This window comes from Mustela putorius, unplaced genomic scaffold, assembly GCF_011764305.1.
Source record: "Mustela putorius furo isolate JIRA1106 unplaced genomic scaffold, ASM1176430v1.1 tig00000854_pilon_pilon_pilon, whole genome shotgun sequence".
In the NCBI taxonomy this organism is placed as follows: domain Eukaryota; kingdom Metazoa; phylum Chordata; class Mammalia; order Carnivora; family Mustelidae; genus Mustela; species Mustela putorius.
The window spans coordinates 6,174,103-6,199,283 of NW_025421496.1; the positions used below are offsets into that span (position 1 = coordinate 6,174,103).

Genomic DNA, 25,181 nt, shown 5'->3' on the forward strand with positions numbered 1-25,181 from the left:
GTGTTTAAGTGTTCAATCCATTTTGAATTTACTTTTGTGTACGGTATAAGAAAGTGGTCTAGTTTTATTCTTTTTCATGTAGCTGTTCAGTTTTCCCAACACCATTTATTAGACCGTCTTTTTCTCATTATATACGCTTGCTCCCTTTGTCATTGGTTTATCAGCTGTATTAAGTGTGGGTTTATTTCTGGACTTTCAGTTCCATTCCATTGATTTGTGAGTCTGTTTTTGTGCTAATACCATATCGTTTGAGTACTATAACTTTATAGTATAGCTTGAAATCAGGAAGTTTGATCTCTCTGGCATTGTTGTTGTTCTACTTTTTTTTTTTTTTTAAGATTTTATTTATTTGAGGGGTGCCTGGGTGGCTCAGTCATTAAGTTTTTGCCTTCGGCTAGGGTTGTGATCCCAGGGTCCTGGAATCAAGCCCTGCTTTGGGCTCCCTGCTTGGTGGGAAGCCTGCTTCTCCTCCTCCTACTCCCCCTGCTTGTATTCCCTCTCTCGCTGTCTTTCTCTCTGTCAAATAAGTAAATAAACTTAAAAAAAAAAAAAGATTTTATTTAGTTGACAGAGGGAGAGACTGTGTACATACAAGGAGTCAGAGTGGCAGGCAGAGGGAGAAGCGGTCTCCTTCTTGGGCAGAGAGCCTTATGCAGGGCTCAATTCTAGGACCCTTAGATCATGACCTGAACTGAGGCCAGACATTTAACCTACTGAGCCACCCAGGTGCCCCCTTAGCTTTAAGATTTTATTAATTTGATAGAGAGAGAGGGAGAAAGTGTGCACAAGTAGGCAGAGTGGCAGGCAGAGGGAGAGGAGATCCAGCTTTGTTGTTCTGTCTCAAGATTGCTTTGGCTATTCAGAGTCTTTCATGGTTCCATACAAATTTTAGGATTATTTGTTCTAGTTCTGTGAAAAATGCCGTGGGTATTTTGTTAGGAATTGCTTTTAAATCATAGATTGCTTTGGATAGTGTTGACATTTTAACAATATTAGTTCTTTCAATCCATGAACATGGTATATCCTTTCACTTATTGTATCTTTCATTAGTGTTTTACAGTTTTCAGAGTATAGGTCTTTTATTCCATAGTTAAATTTATTTTCAGGTATTTTATCTGTTTGATGCAATTGTAAATGGGGTTTTTTTCTTTAAGTCTTTATTTTCATTTCAATAAGTAACGTATGGTGTAATATTAGATTGTGGTGTATAATATAGTGATCGAACACTTCCATACAACACCCAGTGCTCTTCACACTGGTTCACTTCTTAATAATGGGATTGTTTTCTTAATTTCTCCTGCTACTTTATTATTACCATTTAGAAATGAAACAAACTTCTGATTATTAATTTTATATCCTGCAACTTTAGTGAATTTATTTATTAGTTCTTAGAGGTTTTTTTTGGTGGAGTCTTTAGGGTCTCCTATATATCCTATTATGTCATTTGCAAATAGTGACTGTTTTACTACTACTTTTCCAATTTGGATGCCTTTAACTTCTTGTCTGATTGCTGTGGCAAGGACTTCTAATACTATATTGAATAAAAGTGGTAAAAGTAAGCATTCTTGTCTTGTTCTTGATCTTAGAGGAAGAGCTTTTAGCTTTTCACTGTTGGGTATAATGTTAGCTGTGGGTTTATTATATATGGCCTTTTTTGTGTTGAGAAATTGTCCTTCTATATCCACGTTGTTTATATTATGAACAGACGTTGAATTTTACCAGTTGCTGTTACTGCATGATCATGTGATTTTTATCCTTATTTTTGTTAATGAGTGTGTCATGTTGATTGATTTGATATTGAACCATCCTTCCATCCCTGGAACTAATCCTACTTGATCATGGTATATGATCCTTTTAATGTATTGTTGAATTCAGTTTGTTAATATTGTGTCGAGAAATGGCTGGGTTGTTTACTCATGTCTGGACAGACTTTGTTACCTGATCAGCTGCTGAAAACCAGTTTGGGGCCCCTATAAACAAATTGCTAATTCACGTCTTCAGCCTAATAGCTCTGGTTGATCAGGCTTACAGGCTGGGGATCAGCCTTAGTTACTTTAAAAAATTTTTAAAGTGCCGCTGACTTGCCTCAGCTCTCCCAGTTAGTGGCCAGCCAAAGATGAATACTCAGCTGCCTAATTCCCGGGTGTCCACTATTTAAGAACATGAAGTTTGCAGTAGTGGCTCTCAGTAAATCAAGAGAAAGCTTCTCAAATTTAGTATCCATCTATGACAGGGCTTCTTAAACTTTGATGTGCTTGCTGATCATCTTGGGATCTTGCAAAAGTGCATATTTTGATTGAGAGGTCTGGTCTAATGGTATTAGTTTATTTTTTACAATTAAAATGCAATTGATTTTTACAATTTAATTTTTTAATTAAAATTTTAAATTTTAATTTAATTTAATTTTTACAATTAAAAATTATTTTTTATAATTACAATTTTGAAGTTTTAATCAACATAAAATTAGCTTCAGGTATACAATATAATGATTTGATATCTGTATTTATTGCAAAATGATCACCACAATAAGTCTAGTTAATAATACCCATCACCATGCAGAGTTACAAACTTTTGTTTCTTGTGATGAGAACTTTTAAGATGTGCTCTTAGCAACTTTCCAGTATGCACTAGAGTATTATTAGTTATAGTCCCCATGTTGTACATTACATCCCCATGACTTATTTATTTTCTAACTGGAAGTTTGTACCTTTTGACCTCCTTCATTTAATCCACCCCCCTGACCTCTGGGAATCACCAATTTGTTCTCCACATCTAAGTGCTCGGTCTTTCTCTCTTTTTGGTTTTCCATATTTAAGTGAGAATATGTAATATTTGGGGAAGCCTGGATGGCTCAGTCAGTTGGATGTCTGCCTTTGGTTCAGGTCACAGTCCCAGGATCCTGGGATCAAGCCCTGCATCTGGCTCCGTGCTCAGTGGGGAACCTGCTTCTCTCTCTGCCTGTTGTTCCTCCTGTTTGTGCATACATGCATGTGTGCACTTGCTCTCTCTCTCTCTCTCTCTGTCAAAAGAACAAATAAATTCCTAAAGAAAAGAGTATGCAGTATTTGTCTTTTTATATCTGACTTATTTCACTTAGTACAATGCCCTAAAAGTCCACCCATGTTGTTACAAATGGCAGGATTTTCTTCTTTTTTATGTTAAATAACATTCCATTGTATATTACACCACAGTTCTTATATCCGTTTCATCGATCAGTGGACACTTTGGTGTCTTTCATACCTTGGCTATTTTAAATAATGCTGAAATGAACATGAGGGTGATATATCTCTTTGAGATAGTGATTTCATTTCTTTTTTAAGATTTTATTTCTTTATTTGACAGAGAGAGAGAGATCACAAGTAGGTAGAGAGGCAGGCAGAGAGAGAGAGAGAGAACCAGGCCCCCCACTGAGTAGAGAGCCTGATGGGGGGCTCCATCCCAGGACCCTGAGATCATGACCCAAGCCAAAGGCAGAGGCTTAACCCACTGAGCCACCCAGGTGGCCCAGTGATTTCATTTCTTTCAGTTATATACCCAGGAATGGAATTGCTGGGTCATAGGATAGTTCTAGTTTTAGTTTTTTGAGGTACCTCCATACTGTTTTCCATAGTAGCACCACCAATTTACAGTCCCACTAACAGTGCATGAGGATTTCCTTCTCTCTACCTCTTCACCAATACTTGCTGTTTCTTCTCTTTCTGATAAGCTGTTCCAACAGATGTGAGATTATTATCTCCTTGTGGTTCTTATTTGCATTTTCTTGATGATTAGTGATGTTGAGTGCCTTTATTTGTACCTCTTGGCTATTTGTATGTCTTTGGAGTTATATCTAATCATGTCCTCTGCCCATTTTGGGGGGGGGCAGAGGGAGATAGAGAAGCTTAAGTAGGCTCCACACCCCCAGTGTGGAGCCCAATGCAGGGCTCGATCTCACAACCCTGAGATCATGACCGGAGCCAAAATTAAGAGTTGGACAATTAAATGACTGAGGCACCCCCTCTGCCCATTTTTAAATTGGATTTGTGGGTTTTGCTTTTGAGTTGTGTAAGTTCTTTATACATTATATATATATATTAACCCCTTATCACATATATACTCTATTAACCCCTTATCACATATATAGTTGATAAATATTTTCTCTCATTTAGTAGGTTGTCTATCCATTTCGTTGAGGTTTTCTTTGCTGTGCAGAAGATTTTTAATTTGATGTCCCATTTATTTTTTTGCTTTTGTTTCCTTTACTTTGGTGTTAGATTAAAAAATCATTGCCCAAACCATTGGCAAGGAGCTTAGCAATTCTTCTTCTTGGAGTTTTATTGTTTTAGGTCTTAAATTCATTAAAATCTTTAATCTATTCTGAGTTTTTTGTATGGTATAAGATAGTGGTCCAGTTTTGTTATTTTGTATGTGGCTACCTCATTTTCCCGACATCATTTATTGAGGAGACTGTCTTTTCACCGTTGCATATTCTTTGGCCTCTTGTGAGAATATTATTGATCCTATATGTGTAGGTTTATTTCTGGGTTCCATTGATCCATATGTCTGCTCTTTATGGAAATACCATACTGTTTTAATTACTATACTATTTAATTACTATAGCTTTGTATAAATACTATATGGTTTCAAATCAGGGAGCATGATGCCTCCAGCTGTGTTCTTTCTTAGGATTGCTTTGTTTATTTGGGGTCTTTGGTGTTTCCTTAACAATTTTAGGATGGTTTGTTTTAGTTCTGTGTAAAGTGCCAATGGAATTTGATAGGGATTACATTGAATCTATACATTGCTTTGGGTAGCATGGTCAGCTTAACAGCATTAATTCTTCCTATTTGTGTCATCTTCAATTTCTTTCATCAATGTCTTATACTTTTCAGCATTAAGTCTCAGTTGAATTTATTCCTAGGGGTTTTATTATTTTTGAGGCTGTTATAAATAGGATTGTTTTCTTAATTTTTCCAGCACTTCACTATGAGTGTATCATCAATATATTTATGTATACTGATTTTGTATATCACACATTACTGAATTTGGCTCTTAGCTCTGAAAGTTTTTTGGCATGGAGTCTTTAGGGTTTTCTGTATATAATATGTCATCTGAAAATAGTGGCAGTTTTACTTCTTTCTTTCCAGTTGAATGCATTTTATGTATTTTTCTTGCCTAATTGCTCTGGCTAGGATTTCCAATACCATGTTGGATAAAAGTGATGAGAGTGGGTATCCTGTCTTATTCCTGATTTTTGAGAAAAAGTTTTCAGCTTTGCAACATTGTATATTATGTTAGCTGAGAGCTTATCATATATGAACTTTATTATGTTGAGGTATCTTCCTTCTATTCTCACTTTATAGAGAGTTTTTATCAAGAATGCATATTGAATTTTGTCAAATGCTTTTTATACAGATATTGAGATGATATGATTTTTTTAAATTCTTTGTTTTGTTAATGTGGTGGATCACATCAATTGACTTGTAGATGTTAAGTCATACTTGCATCCTTAAAATAAATCCCACTTGATCATGGTGTATGATCCTTTTAATGTGTTGTTGAATTCAGTTTGCTAATAGTTTGTTGAGGATTTTTGCATCTGAATCTGTCAGGGATATTAGCTTGCAAGTTTCTTTTCTGTGGGTTCCTTGTCTGATTTATCAGCTGGTTTTATAACATGAGTTTGGAAGTATTCCCTCTTCTTCTACTTTTGGGAAGAGTTAGAGAAGGATTATTATTAAATCTTTAAACATTTGGTAGAATTCATCTGTGAAGCAGTCTGGTCATTTAGTTTGTTTTGTAGGGAGGTGTTTGAGTACTGATTCACTCTCCATGCTAGTAATTGGTCTGTTCCGATCTTCTGTTTCTTCATGATTTAATCTTGGTAGGTTGTATGTTTCTAATAATTTTTCCATATCTTATAGTTTGCCCAATTTGTTGGTGTATAATTGTTCATAGTAATCTCCTATGATCTTTTGCTTTCCTCCATTATTAGTGTTATCACTATTTCTTATTTTAGGTCTGTTAATATTTGCTTTATATATTTAAGTATTCTTTTGGGTACACAAATATTTACAAATGTTATATCGTCTTGTTGGATTCACTCCTTTATCATTATGTAGTGGTCTCCTTTGTCTCTTCTTACAGTCTTTTAAAATCTGTTTTCTCTGATATAAATATAGCAGCCCTAGCTTTTTTATGGTTTCTATTTGCATGAAATATGTTTTTTAAGAATATGTTATTTATTTGAGAGAGAGACAGCATGAGCAGGGGTAGGGATAAGGGGAGAGAAGAGAGAAGCCTGAAGGGAGGGAGCCTGAAGTAGGGCTCAATCCCAGGACCCTGGAATCATGACCTGAGTAGAAGGCAGATGCTTAACTGACTGAGCCACGCAGGTGCCCCTGCAATATCTTTTTCTATCACTTCACTTTCTGTATGTGTCCTTACATCTGAAGTGAGTTTCTTGTAGGTAGCATAGAGTTTGTCTTGTTTTCTTCTCCATTCAGTCACTCTCTGACTTTTGATTGGAGAAATTAGTCTGTATATATTTAAAGTAATTGTATATGTATTGACATTTTGTTGTTTTCTGACTCTTCTGTAATTCTTCTGTTCCTTTCATCTCTTGCTTTTTTCTTGTATGATTTGATAATTTTCTATAGTAGTATGCTTAGGTCCTTTACGGTCTTTTGTGTTTATATTATAAATGTTTGATTTGTGGTTTTCATGAGGCTTATATATAATAACCTATATTTATAATAATGTATTTTAAACTGATAGAAACTTAAGTTTAAACAGATCCTAAACTCTATATTCTATCTCCATCCCTCCCATGATTAGTTTTTGATGTCACAATTTATTTTTTTTTATGATTTATTTATTTATTTGACAGACATCGCAAGTAGGCAGAGGCAGGCAGAGAGAGTGGGGAAGCAGACTCCCTGAGTCTGAACAGAGAGCGCAATGCAGGGCTTGATCCCAGGACCCTGGAATCATGACCCAAGCCGAAGGTAGAGGCTTTAACCCACTAAGCTACCCAGGAGCCCCAATGTCACAATTTAGATATTTTTATCTTGTGTATCCCTTAAGTGATTATTTTTGTTATAGTTGTTTTTTTTTTTTTACTACTTTTGTCTTTTAACCTTCATCCTATAAGTGATTAATACACCATTATTGTGACACTAGATTATTCTAAATTTTACCATATATTTATCTTTACCAATGAGATTTATACTTTTATAGATTTTTCTGTTTCTAATTAATGCCCTTTATTTTCAGTTTAGTAAAGTCCCTTTAACATTTCTTTTAAGATCAATTTAGTGCTGAGACACTTATTTAGGTTTTTCTTGTCCAGAAAACTCTTTATTGCTTTTTAAATTCTGAAAACATTGCTGGGTAGAGTATTTTTGGTTGGAAGGTTTTTTTGTTTGTTTTTTAACGATTTTACTTATTTATTTGACAGAGCTCACGATATGCAGAGAGGGAATCAGAGAGAGGGATGAAGAAGCAAGCTCCCTGCTGAGCAGAGAGCCAGATGTAGAGCTCGATCCCAGGACCCTGAGATCATGACCTGAGCCGAAGGCAGAGGCCTTAACCCACTGAGCCACCCAGGCATCCCTTGGTTGGAAGTCTTATTTTCTTCCAGTACTCTGAATGTATTATGCCACTCCCTTCTGATCTATAGGGTCTCTGCTGAAAAATCTGCTGAGGGTCTTATGAGATTCCCTGGCATGTCCCTTGTTTTTCTCTTGCTGCTTTTAAGATTCTTACCTTCCCTTTATGTTTGACTCATTAATTGTAATGTATCTCAGTGTGGATCTCTTTGAGTTCATCTTATTTGAAACTCTCTAAGCTTCCTAGATCTGGATGTCTGTTTCCTTCTTCAGATTAGGGATGTTTTCAGCCACTTTTTTGGGGGAAATATATTTTTTGGCTCTTGCTCACTCTCTTCTTCTGGGAGTCCTATGATGCAAATGTTGGTCTGTTTGGTGCCTTATGCGTTCCTTAAGCTAGCCTCACTTTTTAGTGTGTTTTTCATTTTGCTGCTTTGATTGAATGAGTTCCACTGCCCTTTGAGATCACTGATTGTTTCTCCTGCTTCATCTTCTGCTTTAGAGTCTGCTGTTGAAAACTTCTGTTGCATTTTTTAGTTCAGTTATTATATTCCTTAGCTCTGTGACTTCCTTTTTGGTAATCTCATATATTTACTGAAGCTCTCACTGTGTTCATCCATTCTTCTTCCAGTTTGGGAACTATTGTTTTGAACTCTATTATCAGTTAAATCACTTATCTCCATTTTGTTAGGGGCTTTCTCTGAAATTTTATCCTATTCTTTTTTTCAATCTTTTAAAATTTTATTTATTTATTTATTTATTTGACACACAGAGAGAGAGAGAGATCACAAGTAGGCAGAGAGGCAGGCAGAGAGAGAGAGAGAGGAGGAAGCAGGCTCTCTGTTCAGCAGAGAGCCCGATGTGGGACTCGATCCCAGGACCCCAAGACCATGACCCGAGCCGAAGGCAGAGGCTTAACCCACTGAGCCACCCAGGTGCTCCTTATCCTATTCTTTAATTGGGAACGTACTCCTCTGTTTTTTTCATTGACTTGATTTTGTGTGCTAGTTTCTCTGCGTAAGATAAAGCAGTCACTTCTCCTACTCTTGAAGAAGTGGTCTTGTGTAGCAGATGAAACTTATCATTCAAGTCTGCCCTAGATCTTTGCTGTTTCTCAAACCTTTGTGATAGTCCAAACAGCCTATTTTATTGTCACTAAGCCTCAGTTGTTGACGGTGTGCCAATAGCTGTCAGGATCCCAAAGGGGAGAATCTCAGTCAGCACATATTGATTGAAAGTCAGACCCTCAGGCAGCAACTTTTAAATTACGCAAATATATACAGTCTTTTGAGAATGCAAGCGTAAGTGCCACTGGCTACCAGAGCCACATGATCTAGAGGTGTCCCCTGGGCAGCAGTTATAAAAATCAGGGCACCAGATGAGTGAGTGTACAGATTGCTTTCCAGGAGATACCAGCCATCTGAAGCAAGGCAGAGGGAGAGTGCAAAGATGACATCCACTAGCCTCTGTTTCAGGAGTGCATCTAAGTAGGTCCCTAAATGTGTGACAAACCAGAAACCTCCTCCTCAGACCTCAGCTATGACGATACACAAATATGTACTAGTTTTTGATTGCTGCTATGACAAGTGACCATTTTGTCATGGCTTAACACAACACCATTTATTATCTCTCAGTTCTGTAGGGCAGCAGTCTGGGCACAGCTGCTCAACTCCTTCACTGATCTGGTTTTACAAGGTTGGAAACAAGTTGTCATAGGTGGCATTCTTTCTGGGAGCTCTGGGAATGTGTCTGCTCAAGTTCATTCACGGCAGTGGCAGTGGCAGAATTTAGGACCGAGATCCCTGTTTCCTTGCCACCCACTGGCTGGAAATTATTCTCCATTTCTAGAAGCTGATGTATTTCTTGTCTCATGGCTTCCTTCCTGCATCTTCAAAGTCAGTGACCGTAGGTCACCTCCTTCTCACATCTTGAATCAAATTCTTTCCTCTGCCTTCCTGGCTTCCCTTCACTCTGTCCCTCTGACTGACTTTACCTTGGGCCCTCATGGATAATTCAGGATAATTTCCTTATTGTAAAGTTAGTTGATAGTCACCTTTAATTCCATCTGCAAAGTACCTTCATAGCAGTGAATGACAAGCAGACAGGACTCTTAGCGGGGGACACCTCAGAGCCCTGCTACCATTCTAGCCAACTCACAGCTTCTGTTCCTGCTGTATGCCTTTAGTGGCAAGGTCCCAAAGCATTAGCTTTATTGAGTGTGTGCCTGAGATGTTATATATGTTTTAGGGCCAGCAACAGAGTCTCCATGAAATCTCCTGGGGTTTCCCTTTTCCATTGAGAGAAGGGTTGAAACCGTTCACAGGGTGAGGCTGAATATGGGAAAAACTGAGGTATGGACGCATGGAGAGCTACATTGATGTAATTCAAGATTAGAACATGGTTGTCTCAGTTTCTGGGCCAGGATGGTTTCGTCCTTGTCATTTACTCAATTCTCCTATTTATTCATTCATTGGATTATTCATCTGTTGACCAAAGAGGTATCAAACGCCTGCCCTATGCTAGACATTTTGCTAGCTTTATGCTCTATGAGGCATTTACAGACGTTGCCCTCATGGAACAAACTTTGTAGTGAGCATTACATACATCAAGCAGCTGCTCCTACAATTAAGTAGGTATGTGTAATTGATAGAAAAGTAAAGTAGAGGCTCCCATGAGAGCTTATAATGAGGAGCTCTTCAGAAGATGAAGAAGTGACATTTTAAATTGAGGCCCAAATACGTAAGTGCTAACCAGGTATAGATGATTAGGAATGGGCTACCGTTCAAGTAGGGGGAATGGCATGTGGGCAAGGTGAGGCGCAAAGCAGAACAGAAAAACAAGGGAAAGTGAGTGTGGCTGGAAAATACGATGGGAGGGAGAGAATGGCAGGAGATGAGTTTAGAGAAGTCGGGTAGCTCAGATTGACCATGGACTTGATGGCCACAGGAAGGTATTTCTTCTTTATCTAAGGGGGAATGGGAAGCCATGGGAGGGTTTTAAACACACAAGGGTTTTAGAGCCTTGTGTGAGCTTTGGATTTTTAAAAAGGGCACTCTGGCTGCTGTGTGGAATAGATTAGAAGAAAGTAGGAACATGGGGGAGTATAGACACAACGGGTGCATTAGATGAAGCTAGAAAGTAAGTTTTGCAATAGTCCAGGTAAGAAGTAGCTTCGCCTCCGAAGTAGCTGGATTAGGTTGGGGGCAGTAAAAGTGAAAGGAGAAAATGAATCCGAGCCATATTTCGGAGGGAGAGTTGTCTTGCTGATGGGACAGATGGGGGAGCTGCGAGAGATGGTCGAGATGATTCCCGGTTTCTGTCATGTTTGTGGCTCTTCTCATGACACAGGTCAGTTACAGATCCTCTTCTTCTACCTAACAGAAAGTTTACATTTTCTGAATAGTTTAGGTGCTATGATAACAGTTAAGATTCAGGTGGCCAGAAAGTCTTGTGTAATACCACCTGGAAGGAATTTGTTTTACCAAATTTGTCGAAGGAGCTCGGGGAATTTGTCTTATGTGATGATTTCAACGTTGTCCTGTTTTACTCTGTTCCTTGTAGCTCCATTCTATTTCTTTGTCATTTCATCTGGGACTAGAAAATGCTAACGATGGCTTCCCAGACAGAGAAAAATTAGCATGAAAGGAGGCTGCATGTCCTCATTTCCTAACAGCCACTGCCTCATTTCCCTTAGGTCCAGTCTAATTTCTTTTGCCCACATGGCCCATTGGCCGCTACTAATTCTCATGATATTGATATCCACTCCCGACGTGGCTCACACAAAGTGCTGTGTGGCCATGTGTGTAGTCTTGGGTAGAATGTTGCTCTATTCATAGGAGACAGCAGGGGGTCCTGAATCAGACATCCCCAGTGAAAATATATAATCCTCATGTAAGCGTCATGGTCATAACCTGAAGGAAGGTTTGACAGACATCTTCTTTGGCTCTTGTACTTTTCCTGGAGACTCTGATGTTGGATTGTCTGGGTTTGGATTAATCCCAGATCTTCCATTTATCAATGGGATGCCTTAGGCATTGACCTCCTCCTGCTTTCCCACTTGTAAAAAGAGAAGAAAATCAGGCTATTGGTTGGAATTAGTGGAATAACTCATTCAAAGCAAACAGCACAGAACTTAGCACATAGGAAGTACTCTGTATGTGGGAGTTATTGTTGTTATTTTCATCATTAGGGAAGAAAGGTGCCAGCACACCACTCTCTTTGCTTTTGCTCTTCTACCTGAAGTCAAGAAGGGGCCCTTAACCCCTGCCTTGCAGTATGTGTAATATGGGCTTAGTTTTTTCCTTTGGCATTTTTGACAAGGAGGTAATTTAGAGGGAGAAGTTCTTTGTTTTTGTTTTGTTTTGTTTTGTTCTGTTTCTTAGAATGAGAAGAGGATTCTGAGCAGGCCCTTGTCCCCAAGTATAGTCTTACAAACAGACCATAACAAACTTGTTGATCTGACCATGGACATGACCGTGAAAAGAGCCTGTGGGCTGCCTCCTCTCATGTGACCTATTCTGACAGCTGAGCTCTGCTTAGCTCCCTGTCCCTTTATTACCTGGCTCAGTGTAGCTAGTCCTCTGGGGACTGAAGCAAATATGATCTCCTTAGCATTTTGTCTGAACGAATGCTCTCCAAGTATGTTGGCAGGAGGCCATGAGTTGACGGGATGGGGTCCTTGAGTAAGTCATTTAGCCTCTCTGGAAAGAGGGGTGATGACTCCATCAAGGAGCCAGAAGGAGGACAATAACCCATCCATGGCTTTTGGAAGTTGACCTCTGTGATCTTTCTATCCCCACCCTCCTGCTGCTACCCTGCCTACCTGTTGCCCTGCCCCCAGACCCTTTTAATGGTTTTTTTAATGGTTTTTTTATTCATCCAATCTGCAGACATTGATCAAGCAAGGCACTGTGTTACACATACCGGCTAGGGCTGCAAATACGACAGACAAAGCCCCAGCTTTCACGGTGCTGACGTCCTAGTGGGAGAGACTGCCAGTACACAAGTAAATGAACCACAGAATGTCATGTTGTGATGAGTGCTATGGAAAGACCAGAGAAGGTGGGCAGGTGGGGGATGAGTGGTGGGGGGAGCTACTTTCCAAGGGAGCCGTTTTTAACTAAGACCTGCTGGGCGAGAAGAAACTAGCCCAGTGAAGGGCAGGGGTCTTGATGCACAAACATGTTAGTTTTGTTGGAAGAACAGAAAAGTTGTTACGGCAGAAACAGACTAGCACGGGAGAAGGGGTATGAGAAGAGATGAGAAAGATCTCAAGTGAGGAGCGCAGATTTGATCCGGAGCAAATGGGAAGAAAGGGGAGAAATCAGATTTTGGTGATAGCGCTGCTGGCTCTGTGCAGAGGGGCTGGGCCAGGACAGAAAAAGCAAGGAGAGGAAAGGAGCAGGAAGCGCAGCGGGGAGGCTTCTGCAGTAGTCCTGGATGGAGAGGTCGACCCAGAACGGCAACTGTGGGCCATTGAGAGATTTATGGCGAAGGTGCGGTTATTGGGGCTCTACTAACAGATTGGATTTGGGGGCAAAAAAAAAAAAAAAAAAGAAGACTTACGAGGTTTTGGATTTGAGCAACTGGGTTGTAATAATGGGTTGTAATGCCATTTGTGCGGTGGGAGACATTTGGAGATAATATTTGAGAGATTGAGCAGTCTGAAGTCTGCTTTGGACATGTTAATTTTGAGATGCCTGTTAGCTATCTGAAGGGCAATGTCCCATAGCTATGTGGAACTACAGGTAGAAATCTGAGGGAAGTGAGCAGGAATATATATATATATATATATATATATATATATATATGGTATATGTGTGTATAGAATTCCCCACCCCCAGCATGAATAGTGAATTTCTACCTCCTTTGCAGGGTTCTATTAAGATCCCAACAGTTCCTAGGTTCTCCTGCCTCTGTAGGTCCTGTATCATGTCATACGTATTAAAATTTACCTTTATCCTACATTAAATTTAATTCTATGTGGTTCCTTAAGAGCTGAGTTGCAACTGACTAGTTTGACATGTTGCATTTAGTAGACATTTAGTTAAAACCTCATCTGCTTTTGCACATTTCAGAGGTAACTGTATTTTTAATGGAGCATGCTATTTTTGGAAGCCCTTAGAAACTTCTCATGCAAGGGTAGGGAACATTTAGCACTTAATTGGGAAAGTGAGCTTGCTCGACTAGACGGCCCCCATGATATTTTTATGCCCTTTTAAAGGCACTTAAATAGCTTCCTATTACCATCATGTGTTTTTGGGTCTGTGCCCCCCATTAGGCTATCAGCTTATAGAAGGCAAGAAGGACCTCAGCTTGTATATGACAGGGACTTCCTGTTCTTGGAAGCAATTAAGCTGAGCTCATAAAGAGGAAAAAGCCAAGTCAAGGGAGCCAGTGGGTCTTCTACCTGTAGTCAAGCTCTTAACCCCTGCCTTGCAGTATGTGTAATATGGACTTAGTGTTTTCCTCCGGCATTCTTGGCAAGGAGGCAGCTCTGTGTGGGTTGATGTGGGATCCATTCCCAACCACACCCTTCACTAGCTGTGAATCTTGAAAGAGGAAGTTAATCTCCATTGGCCTCTGAATGTCTTTGGGCCAAATCAAAGCAATTTCAGTAAAACTCAGTCTGCCTTAAAATATTAGATTCTTAAAATCATGTATTCATTCCAAAAATAATAATAATAAAAAAAGATCATACACTTTAGGCCCCAGGAAATGTTTCTGGGAATTTTTCGAAGTGGGGATGCAACATATCTTTTGTTGCCTGATCCCTGGCTTTGAAAAAGCAACAATTGGGCCCTCAGATTTGTCTCGGGTGGAGGGAAGATCTTGCGGGAAAATGCATCAGTAAGAAGACAAACATCCTTCTAAGTCCTTTGCAGGTAGAGTGGAAAGGAGCTGCTGGCATTTCCAGGTCCCAGACTGGCCCTCTGAGACTCTGTGATGCTGCCCAACGCATTCTTCTTGCCCACGAGCTGACTCTGGGCCAGATGTCCGCCTCTCACGATGAAGAGGAGACATGACTGTATGCATCACAGCCCCGCCTCTAGTGCCAAGCAGCTCCCATGAGCCACAGCGACATTAAGTTCCGCTTGGCTGTGCCCTTCTAAAGTTGTCAGTGGCTCTGGAGTATCCTGCCGAGAACTTTGGATTTTATGGATTTGCCACAAAAATAACATTTGGACATGGCAGTCACCCAGAAGCAGGTTATTGCTTTGTGTCTTTAACATAGACTGATTTGGGGCCCAGGGCCCAGCTGCTGCTGGCCTTCGCATTCTCTCTACCATTTTGGGGGGTTAGAGGGTGAAGGAGGCGGGAGGGTTGCGCTAGGCAGGCCGTAGTGTAACGTTGCCTCCAGTTTTCTCCAAATGCATCACTCTGCTGTCTGTCATTTCTCTTTGCATGAAGCTGAAGGGTGACAGGAAAAGAGTTAAGAATACATGCCTACTTCTACTTTCACTGCCTGAAATTCACTTGCACACAACTGGCAGGTCCCTCATAATGAAGAGTAGAGTGTTGAGTGGCAAACGGTGGGTCCGATAGAAGAGCTCAGCAGCATGATGCGAAGCCCCCAGCGCTGGGGTGAAAAGCAAGGCAGGTCTGATCCATCCGTGGTTGGACACTGGTGGTTGGACAGTGGTGATTGGCAGGGTCTGCCACGGGTATGGGGGCTGAGGATGGGCACGCTACTTATTTTTTGGAAAGCGTGGAAATGTAAATCTTTCCTGACTAATCCGTTGGATGTTGAGTCACTGTTCTTCGTAGCAATTAGATTAAACCATTGAGACAGTGACTTGCTTCCCTGAACCCTCTCTTCCGTTGGAAGTTCATTGATGATGTTCCTCCTGCTCTCTTCCCATCCCCTTAGTTAGGCCTTGGCTGCCTAGCTCCAGAACCAGTCCTAGGTCCACTTACTTTACGAAACTTGCCTTGACCAGTTCAGTTCAAAGGAATTTCTGCTGCCTGAACCTGACAAGTTAGTGTCCCATTCATCTCAGACTTAGAATTCACGAATGTTAATGGTCTTACTGCTAAGCTTTGTTTTTATTGTTCTGTCTGGTTGTGTAATCCCAGTCAACCTATTTCAAGCCCATCTGCCTCAGCTTTCCGGTTTGTAAACAGAAGGTAGTGATAGTTTGCAAACTGAGCATATTTTACTTTAGAGTTTTTGTGAGAATTAAGAGAATTTACATCAGTATGCATATACTCTATATTCCCTCATTGTGCTGTACATAGTAAGAGTTCAGTACAATTAGTCCCCGCCACCCATCCTCATAATGCGATTTCATGACGGCAGGGGGTCTCTCTACCATCTTGTAGCCCTAGATCTCTAAACCTCTTTGGAGTTCAATTTCCATGTCGCTTGCACTGATACCTCATTTCTCTTCCCATAAAGGCAGGGCACTGAACCTTCAGAGCTAGTGCCTGCTTCACAGGCAGGGTTTGCAAAGATCTGTAATCCACGGTGGGTCTTTACCAACTACACAGTCCCACGCTATGGCACGGACTGGAGATTTTAGACCAAGTTAGCTTCGACGCACCTGGGACTACACCACTGTCAGTTTCACACAGGATATCAGCAAATTGAACAAAGTCTTTTCCCCTTTCAACAGCTTTCACGCTCCACCCCCACCACCTCATGCACAGTCCCTTGGTCCCCACCTCTCCAGACACCCACTAGTGAGTGTGCAGCGGTCCATATCCTGGGGGAAGTGCAGGCCAAGAGCCCAGATGGCCCAGATCCTGGGGCTGGCTTCTGTAGGATCTGCTAACGAGTGTGCCAAGCTTTTAGAGATCTTTCTCTCCACTTGCTTTCTAAAAATGGGAGAGAACCTTCACTCGGGACCAAGTCTAACCTCTTCCTTTCTTAGACTGCTCTTACTTTGTCTCTCCTTTTCCACTGCGTCCTCTGCTCACCCCTGCCTTTCCCACTTTATTTAGATGCTCCGTTCCCTTCCAACCTTTCCTTCGTATTCGGCTTCTGTGTGAAAACAGAAGGTTCTCCTTCTCTTACCCTTTCAGAGATGTTTACACATGGGTAGGAACAGATCAGATAAACAGGAACTTAGGTTAATTTAATAGAAAAAATAAAATATGGAATAACATTGATTTTGGCCAGTATCAATTACAACCATTCTACTATATTTTACAAAAAAACAACTGAACATTTTACACATGTACAGTATTTTTCAGTAAAAGTGGATTTGGATTTAACAGTGGATCACTAATTAAGAATAAAAAAGACAAAAGAAAACAGAAGATAGGACTTTTGTCTCCAGAAGGTTAGAGCATTTGTTAAGTCTCCAAACTTTGTACTATCCATTACATATATCTCATTATGAATATATATATTTATACATAATATATAACATTAACTTAAACTTTGAAAGCATTATGTCCTAGTTAATAATATTCTGTAGATAAACGAGGCAGTAACACACTAGTAGTTAACCCAGTATTTCCATGATGTGCGCCTGCATGGTCGGTGGGAATGGAACACACATTGGTGGACCTCAGTGAATTTGGCTGACATTGTTGATGGTTATTTGTCTAAGAACACAGACGTCATTTTTTATCTTTCCTATCGTAGTAACTTTGTGCCTCATCTAGAACGGGCTGGTTCAATCAAATGGATTCCTTTGCAGGCAAATCTGGTCTTGCCATCTGCTTGACTTTGCTTTTGGCTTGCGCTTAGATTTGTCCATTTAGAGACTGACTTGAAGTGTGAGACTCTATCTGCCATCCCCTGGATTAACTTACTTTCTTCAGGTCAGAAGGACCTGCAGTGTTAGGAAAATGAAAGTTGCTCAGCAAAATCAATGGAGTCCCTACTGATGAATCATTCTGTGACTCAGTGTTACTATATTGCTATTAAAGAGGGTCATTAGACTCAAATTATTCACCTTAGATTAGACTTTAACTTTGATGCCTAGGAATGAATATTTTCAAGGTAGGCTTTTCCCTAGCTTGTTGTTTGGGTGGGGATCTCAGCATCCACTTCCCAGCTTCTTCCTCCAATAATTCCTGTTGATATCATCCCTGTTCTCAGCTGTGAAGCCAGTGACATCTGGGAAGTGAGGCTCTCACAGCATCAAGCCTGCAAGATGGCTGGTCACTCCCAAAGAAAATGAGGTCACCAATGGAGTTTTGATAGGAAAAGTGAAGAAAACTGATATGAGTCTATCCTTCCCTAAATAGAGAAACTCAGAATTGGTAAAAAAGATCAGGCATCATTTCTAACCACTGATCCAAAATAGTTTTCACATAATTCAGTCTGCTAGATTCCAGGATGTACTTAAGAGTTGTAGAAAACCAGTGAGGATATTTCCAAGAAAACAGACGATCTCATTGACATCCAGTGGACAGATGTATCATAGCACGGTCATAGAGGGACAGAGGAATGGGAAATAACAGAACCAGAAGGGTACAATCATGCCACCCATCTTCAATTTCCAGTTTTATTTTATGAAAATGACAAAATGATAAAACTTCTAATAAGCACCATTGAAAAACGTTGCCCGGCCGACTTGGGCACGAGCTTAAATATTATTTAAATAATTCCATTTCTTAAAAAATACAGGACCTTTTAGAAACTTGACTCCAGGAAGAAATTTCCCGCATCATATCCAAAATGCTTCCCATCACAACAAATGGAATTTCTGATGGACTTAAAAAAAAAAAATGCTATGGGGATAATGGCCGTATAGCACCAGGAGATTGTGCAGGGTCTACAAAGTGAACACTCCAGATTTCAGGGGAGCTGGATGAGGCCCAGCTATTTCGTGTAACTTTGCATTGTGTCCATCACCAATCTGACTATGCGGAGTGATCCCATTTGACCAGCTGTGTGTAAAATAACCCAATCTGCAAAGCCAAGGCCAATAGCAGCAAGTCTATCTGATGAAACCAGTGCAGCAGACTTCTCAAGTGAGTATAATGCCAAAACCAGCACGTAATGCATGAAGTAAATTATGTGTGGAAAGGATCAATGTTCAACTGTGAAAAACTAAGACAAACGACATTGAATACAACTCTGAGGGATGCTCTTAATGCCCTTAGGTCCGCTTTGCTGTCATTTCCCCCAACGGTGGACTCAAGCATGAAAAATGACAGATGTAAGAGCTTTCTCTTTGATTTTGATCTGTGTCTGCTCTTGTGATGTTTTTGGAAGGTATTTTTAGGTGTCTCAAAGGGGAAACAAGCAAGTAAATGCAAAGGGGAAAAAAAAAAATGGACCTTTAAAACCAGGGCAGGAAATCAAATCATTACTTTAACGTCAAATTTTGGCATCAAATGCTTTGGTCATACAATACTGTCTCTGTGGTTCTGGCTGTTTAGCACTAAACACCCAGGTATAAAAGGTAGGCTTGTTGTAGGTTTATTTTTTTTTTTTCCATTTAAGTTCTGACAAAACAGTTCACCATCTCCCTGCACAAATTTGAGAGAGAGAGAAAAAGAGAGCGAAAAAGAGAGAGGTGGCTTGCTTTTTTTTTTTTTCTTTTTTTTCTTTTTAATAATAATATGGAGTAATCTATAAGTCTACAGGAACAGAGAAATCTAAGATGGCCGCTCAGCCTTGGAATGTACATGTTTTGCAGCAAAGTTGTTGAAGAACCTTCCTCTGGCACAGATTGTTCTTTTTCACTAGCATACAGAAGCCTCCTTCGGCCCAGGACTCTTCCGTTGCTTTTCCGGGAAGTCAGCAAGACAGAGGGGGAGGTGAGGACGAGGGCAGCATGATGTACACGTGGAAGAAGGTTTTGATTGGCCAGAGAGGCAGATGGGGGATTGGAAGAGATCATTGAGGAGCAGTCAACAAGGAGGAAATTGGGTCCACGCAAAGTGATTTCAGTCAACAGCATTGTTTTTCAAGGAGAGAGATTGCGGTCCAGTGGTGAATGTGATTGGTGTCCATTTATAAAAGGAAAAAAAAAAAAGGATCCGAAAAAAAGAATAAATTAGAAATCAATAACAATAAGCAAGGAATTTGTCTTCTCAGAATGACCTAGAGCAGAGAGTATAAGTCATTTATACTATATTTCATTGAGTCCAAGACACTGGATTTAAGATGCACCGTTATTTTACGTACTATCGAGAAAAGAACGTGCTTCATGCATCTTACCACATGGTGACCCCAGAGCCTCCTCAATTAGAATATTACTGTTATGCTTATGGAAATATTAGTTAAATATTCGTTCTATGACAGGCTGTTTTGTTGCTGTGCTTATAAAGAAACTCTTCCTTTGATTATTAAACAATTATTTGAAACTATTCCAAACTATAGTTCAGTTCAACACAAGTAGTAGTAACCATGTACCTAAGTCCGTGACAGTCACAGGCAAGGACAGCTGTGTCACATCAACCTAGCAGACAAAAGTGGCTGAAAGCTGCCATAAATTATAAGATGCATCTGATTTCAGGGATGTTAAAATGTTAAAAAAAAAAAAAAGTATGTCTTAGAATCATTGAAATATGACAGTTGAAAGAGAATAAATCACAAACTCATAAATGCAATTGCTACGTGATTTGAAAAGCCTGGTGAGCCATCGGTGATTTCGTGATTTAGCTGACCGAAAATGGGCTCATTACAAGAGACGGTTCTTCATTTTCTACTCTTTCCCACAATCCCGAATGCACCCCTTCTACTGGCGTGCCATCTGGCATAACTTATCCCAGGTTTAGCATGGTTGAGAGAAGGCAGTTAAAGCATCACAGACGTGCCCATGCCTGGCAGCGTGCTGTGGATGAAAATTCAAGTGTCTGTGGATCTTTTGAGTCCAGAAAATCTTCCTGTTTCCTGTCACCAACTTCAAAATTCTGGTCAGATCCAGGTATGGTACCATGTTTTTAAGTAAAGAGTGATACTTACATGGTCCTTGAAGTGCCATCACCCCAACCCTGTATCCCTGCGCTGTGTGGTGAGATCACAGAGCCTGAGTGGGTCTGGCCCGTCCCTGCTGGACTAATCCTATGGCCAAGAAGCCATGAAGACACAAAGTCACCCATGATGCTCTGTGGAAATGAGCCCGTTGATGATGCTCTAACACGTCTCATCACGTGCCACGTTCTTTCAGATGTCTTTTTGAAATTCCTCATAGGAAGTTTTAGAATGACCATACAAGGTCAATGATACTAGCCGCCTCATTTTTGCAGGTGAGGGAAGTGAGCCCCAGAGAAGTTTATCACCTGTCCAAGACCTGGAGCCCAGAAAGGAACGGCAGTACTCTGACTCTTGAATCCACACTCTCCCAACTACAGCACTGTTCTGCCTCTTGTGAAATTTCTAGAAGAGGGCCCATTCAAAGGAAGGCAGAGAATAAAACAAGGGAAATGCCCTTGTCCAGGAAGACTATTCCAAGTACAGAGTTTTTTATTACTCTATTTTCAAACAATCCGAAGGTACTTAAAAATAACAGTGGTTCAAAATGATGCCTTTCTAGGTCACTGAGATGTGTGTCTGCATAAAGTCTAGACTCAAATTTTAGGGCCCGCTGTATGTGAATTATACCGAGACTCAAAGTTCACAGAATGTTAAAGTTGGAATAATTTAGCTTCATTCAGGAAGCTGAGGCTAGAAAACTGACAGAACTTGGCATTTGTTGGGTTGTCAGGGGGAATGGAGTAAGCCAGAGATTCCCAAATCTGGCTGCACATCAGAAACACTTGAAGTTTCTAAAAATATCCATACTTAGATAGCAGATAGCACCCTCAGACCAATTTCCCAGGAATCTTCAGGAAAGGTGTGCGGTCCTGGCATTTTTAGTTGAGAACCACATATGCAAAGAGAAAAAAAAAATGGACCAACACTTAGAAGTCTGAAGTTCTACATTGGGTCTATCATTAATTCCTTGCCTCTCCGGTCGAATAAAAGATTCAGGTACCATTTGATTATAATTTACTTGTCAAAAATTTAATCCAAAAAGGAGTGGTAATAAACCGGCTTCTTCACATGATAGAATTTTATGCTGTAATTAAAAATGAAGGTTCTGAGGACTTTTTAAACATAGGGTGATGTTTATGTCTAACACTTAGTACAAAAAGCAGGATACAAACCTCCGTGTACCTGGTATTTTAAAACATCTGGTCAAAAGTACATATGGTGAGACACACATGAAAAAGCTAATTAGAAAATATTGCCTATTATATTCCAAGGATATAGCATTGTGGAAAAGGTAAATCTATGGAGACAGTAAAAAAATTAGTAGGTTCTGGGGCGGGGGATGGGAAGGAGGGAAAGGCGGAGCACATAGGCTTTTTAGGGCAGTGAAAGTGTCCTGTAGGATTATTACAGTGGTGGATATGTATCCTTCTTCATTTGTCCAAACTCCTAGAATGTACATCACCAAGAGGGAACCTTGATGTGAACCATGAGCTTTGGGTGATAATGGGGTGTCAGTGAAGGTTCACTGATGATAACAAATGTAACTAGTCTGGTGTAGGACGCTAGTAGTGGGGGAGGGTGTGTGCTGCAGGGGGTCAGCCGGCATATAGAGGAGATCTCTCTACTTGCTGCTCAATTTTGCTGTGACCCCTAAAACTCTAGACCCACAAAGTTTGCTAATTAAACAAACAAACATAACTAGGGCCATCTTGGCCAGTGGAACTACAGGTGATTTCTTTTAATTAAAAAAAAAAAAAAATAAACCCAAACCAAAACCCACCGAGGGTAGGAGTTCAAGATGAGTGAATGCCAGCGAGATACTGGGCACATTCTAGCTGACTCGCGCTTGAGCGTGTCTGTGGCAATCGAGCGGATCCGAAGAGAAGGCGAGGCCGGGAAGGAGCGGCCTGTACTCACCGTCCTTGCAAACGGCTCCCATCTGACACGTCCCTGAGTCTAAGAGGTACCCGCCGAGGCAGCTCGTACAGTTCTTGAAGCCCGGACCGCTGCACGTCAGGCAGCTAGCATCACATCTAGGGGAGAACGTACAGTTCGTGCTTTCCCGTCAGGCTCCAGAAAAGATGTTCGCTACCCACCTCTTAACGGACGTTTTAAACTCCATTCCCCCTTGGAAGATGGCCCAGAAGCGTCTGGTTACCGTAATTGCTACCTTTGCCGACATTAAAGCCCAGCAGGTAGACGGATTTTAAACGGCAGAATGCACTGTACTTGAAACCTAAATATTACTTTAAAGGTTTTATTTTATTTTTTTTTTTAAAAGAGTTTATTTATTTATTTGACAGAGATCACAAGTAGGCAGAGAGGCAGGCGGGGGTGGGGGGGGGTTGGAAGCAGGCTCCCCGCTGAGCAGAGAGCCCGATGCGGGGCTCGATCCCAGGACCCTGGATCATGACCCGAGCGGAAGGCAGAGGCTTTAACCCACTGAGCCACCCCGGCGCCCCAACTTGAAAGGTTTTAAAGTGCTCCTGGGACAGAAATGAAGCATTCGAGAGACGCTGGGTGGAAGCTGCAGGGCACAGTCCGCAGGACAAATCTGGGAAGTCCTGTCAGCATAGTACCTATTTGGGTCCGGCAAGGAGGCGGCTGAGCAGAAGGCGTGGGGCACTTACTTCTTGCAGGATTTGTGTCCGTTCTCTGCCGAGCGGTCCAAGTAGTAGCTGAGGCTACAGGTCTGCACGCAGCGCCCGTCCTCCATGAAGTAGGCTTCGGCGCAGCTGCTACACGCGTCGGCGCCCGGCCCTTGAAAGCAAGACAGAGGCGGGAAACAGACAAAATCTCAGAACAGCTCGCACGATGGGCTGTGTGGCCTGCGTGGTTGGTGACAAGGACATGGATCTATTATTTTAAGAGCCACCATTTCGTATTGTGCTTTCCCTCACATTCTGTGGGGAAGAAACAAAACACCACTCACTCCCCGTTTAAATTGAACCCATTTGCCAAAACCATCAAATGCCCTCGGGAGGAGGCGGCGGCGGTCTCCCCGGCATGTGTCCGTGTTGCGCCAGGGAGGGACTGCCTGTGGCAGGCGTTCTGAGAATCCAGGCAGGAGTCCTGGAGGAGAACTGCGTTTCTCTGGCATTTACTTGAACACTATCCGGTGGGGCCGCGGGAGTGACGGCTGACGCCAGGGCAACAGGCGCCAAACCAGAGCCAGAGGAACAAACCACAGGACGGGGGACACGATACCAGCACAGGCGGCACAGAAGCGGTGACAGGGCTGGCAGTCGTGGCCATTGAAGTACTGGCCGTCCTCGCAGGCGACGGAGCACTGGGACCCCTGCAGGCTGAAGACAGACACACGGACGCTGTGATCGAAGCAATGAGGTCATGACGCCCCGGCTCCCCGTGCAATGCTGCCGCACCTCCCCGAGACCCATGGCTTGGCCAAGCTTCCAAGCAGGGGAAATCACCGCGCACCCCTTCTGTTCTCCTTCCCGATGCCTATCCTGCTTCTCTGCGCCTGTGGTGATGTCTCAAGCCCGTATGCGTGCTCCGAGCTCCGTGGACCGTTCTCTCCATCGTCAGGCTGGCCGGCGCCTCTCTTCTTTGCTCTGCACCTTGACTGCCCCCCCCCCCACCCTGGGGGTGCTTAAAAGGATCTTACTCACAAAACTCATTACCTAGCAATACGTCTGACAACTCTGATAGCCAGCCCTATGATGTAATAAACTTAAAAGTTGTTTTGTTATAAAATGCAGTAGGATCATGGGGTAACATGAGTTCCAACTGAATAAAGGGCACAGTGATCTCTAGCTAGCTGGTCTCCTGCAAGTAGCTACTTTTGTTTCTATTTCTGGTTTTAGTTCTTCTACTGGTTCCCCTCAGAACCACACGACTGCAATACACTTTGCCTCTATTTCCTGATTTATTTTAAATGCTAATGAATAACGTTGTAAAATGACCTGCCTATATAGTTGATTCCCCAAACATCCCAACTCTTCTTAATTGTATTATTGTTTCCAGGTGTTCTCTTTACCCTATTTTTCTTTCTGGCGCTCTTGGTATCTATTACAGTTGCCAGAATGTTGAATGAGGAATGCGTATTTTTTCTCTTTGCTAATATCGATTATGATAGTTTTCATAGTCAATAGATCAGTTCTTAAAATTAAAAAAAAACCAGAATTTAGGACCTTTAATCTATAAATATTGCTCACTGAATCAATAGTGTGATTGCAGCTACAGATTAGCACCTGTAATCCTATGTCACCAAAGAGATGATCCTACAAGGTGGGTATCTAAGCAACAGGTTCAGTGGTTTTTATCTAAGCAACAGGTTCAAATGGTTTTTACTCTCCGAGACTCTGTATTATTCCAGTGCACACCTTAGTTGACTGTGCTTTGTATTTGGATCACACTAACTTGGACAAGTAGAATTTATTTTTCTCTATTGGAATGAACAAAAACAGATAAAAAAACAGATCCCAAACAGTCCTGTTAACATTTTAATACACTTCCTTCCAGTATTTTATGTGTATGTATTTCTATTTGTTCTTAGCCACTCTTTAAACAATGATGATAGTAATAATAATTTAAGTAATAGGTCTCTTGAGGCAAAATGGTCAACCCTCAAAGCCTCTAAGGAAAGGGCAGGGAGTCTCGAGCGTAACTCAAAGTGTACTCCTTTTACAGACCTGACTGGCTAGGGAGCCATGTCATTTAAAGAGCCAGTAAGAGGAAATCTCTGCCCT

At 41.3% G+C, this 25,181-nt stretch overlaps 1 protein-coding gene across 1 annotated transcript in view; it reads right to left on the bottom strand.

The window, feature by feature from the left end:
• Nucleotides 1-25,181, bottom strand: part of PCSK5 (proprotein convertase subtilisin/kexin type 5) — a 450,143-nt gene that overhangs the window by 132,324 nt on the left and 292,638 nt on the right. Inside the window, 3 exon segments of the mRNA XM_045085372.1 lie at nt 22,390-22,505; nt 23,103-23,232; nt 23,680-23,777. Of these exon segments, the coding sequence (XP_044941307.1) occupies nt 22,390-22,505; nt 23,103-23,232; nt 23,680-23,777 (344 nt within the window).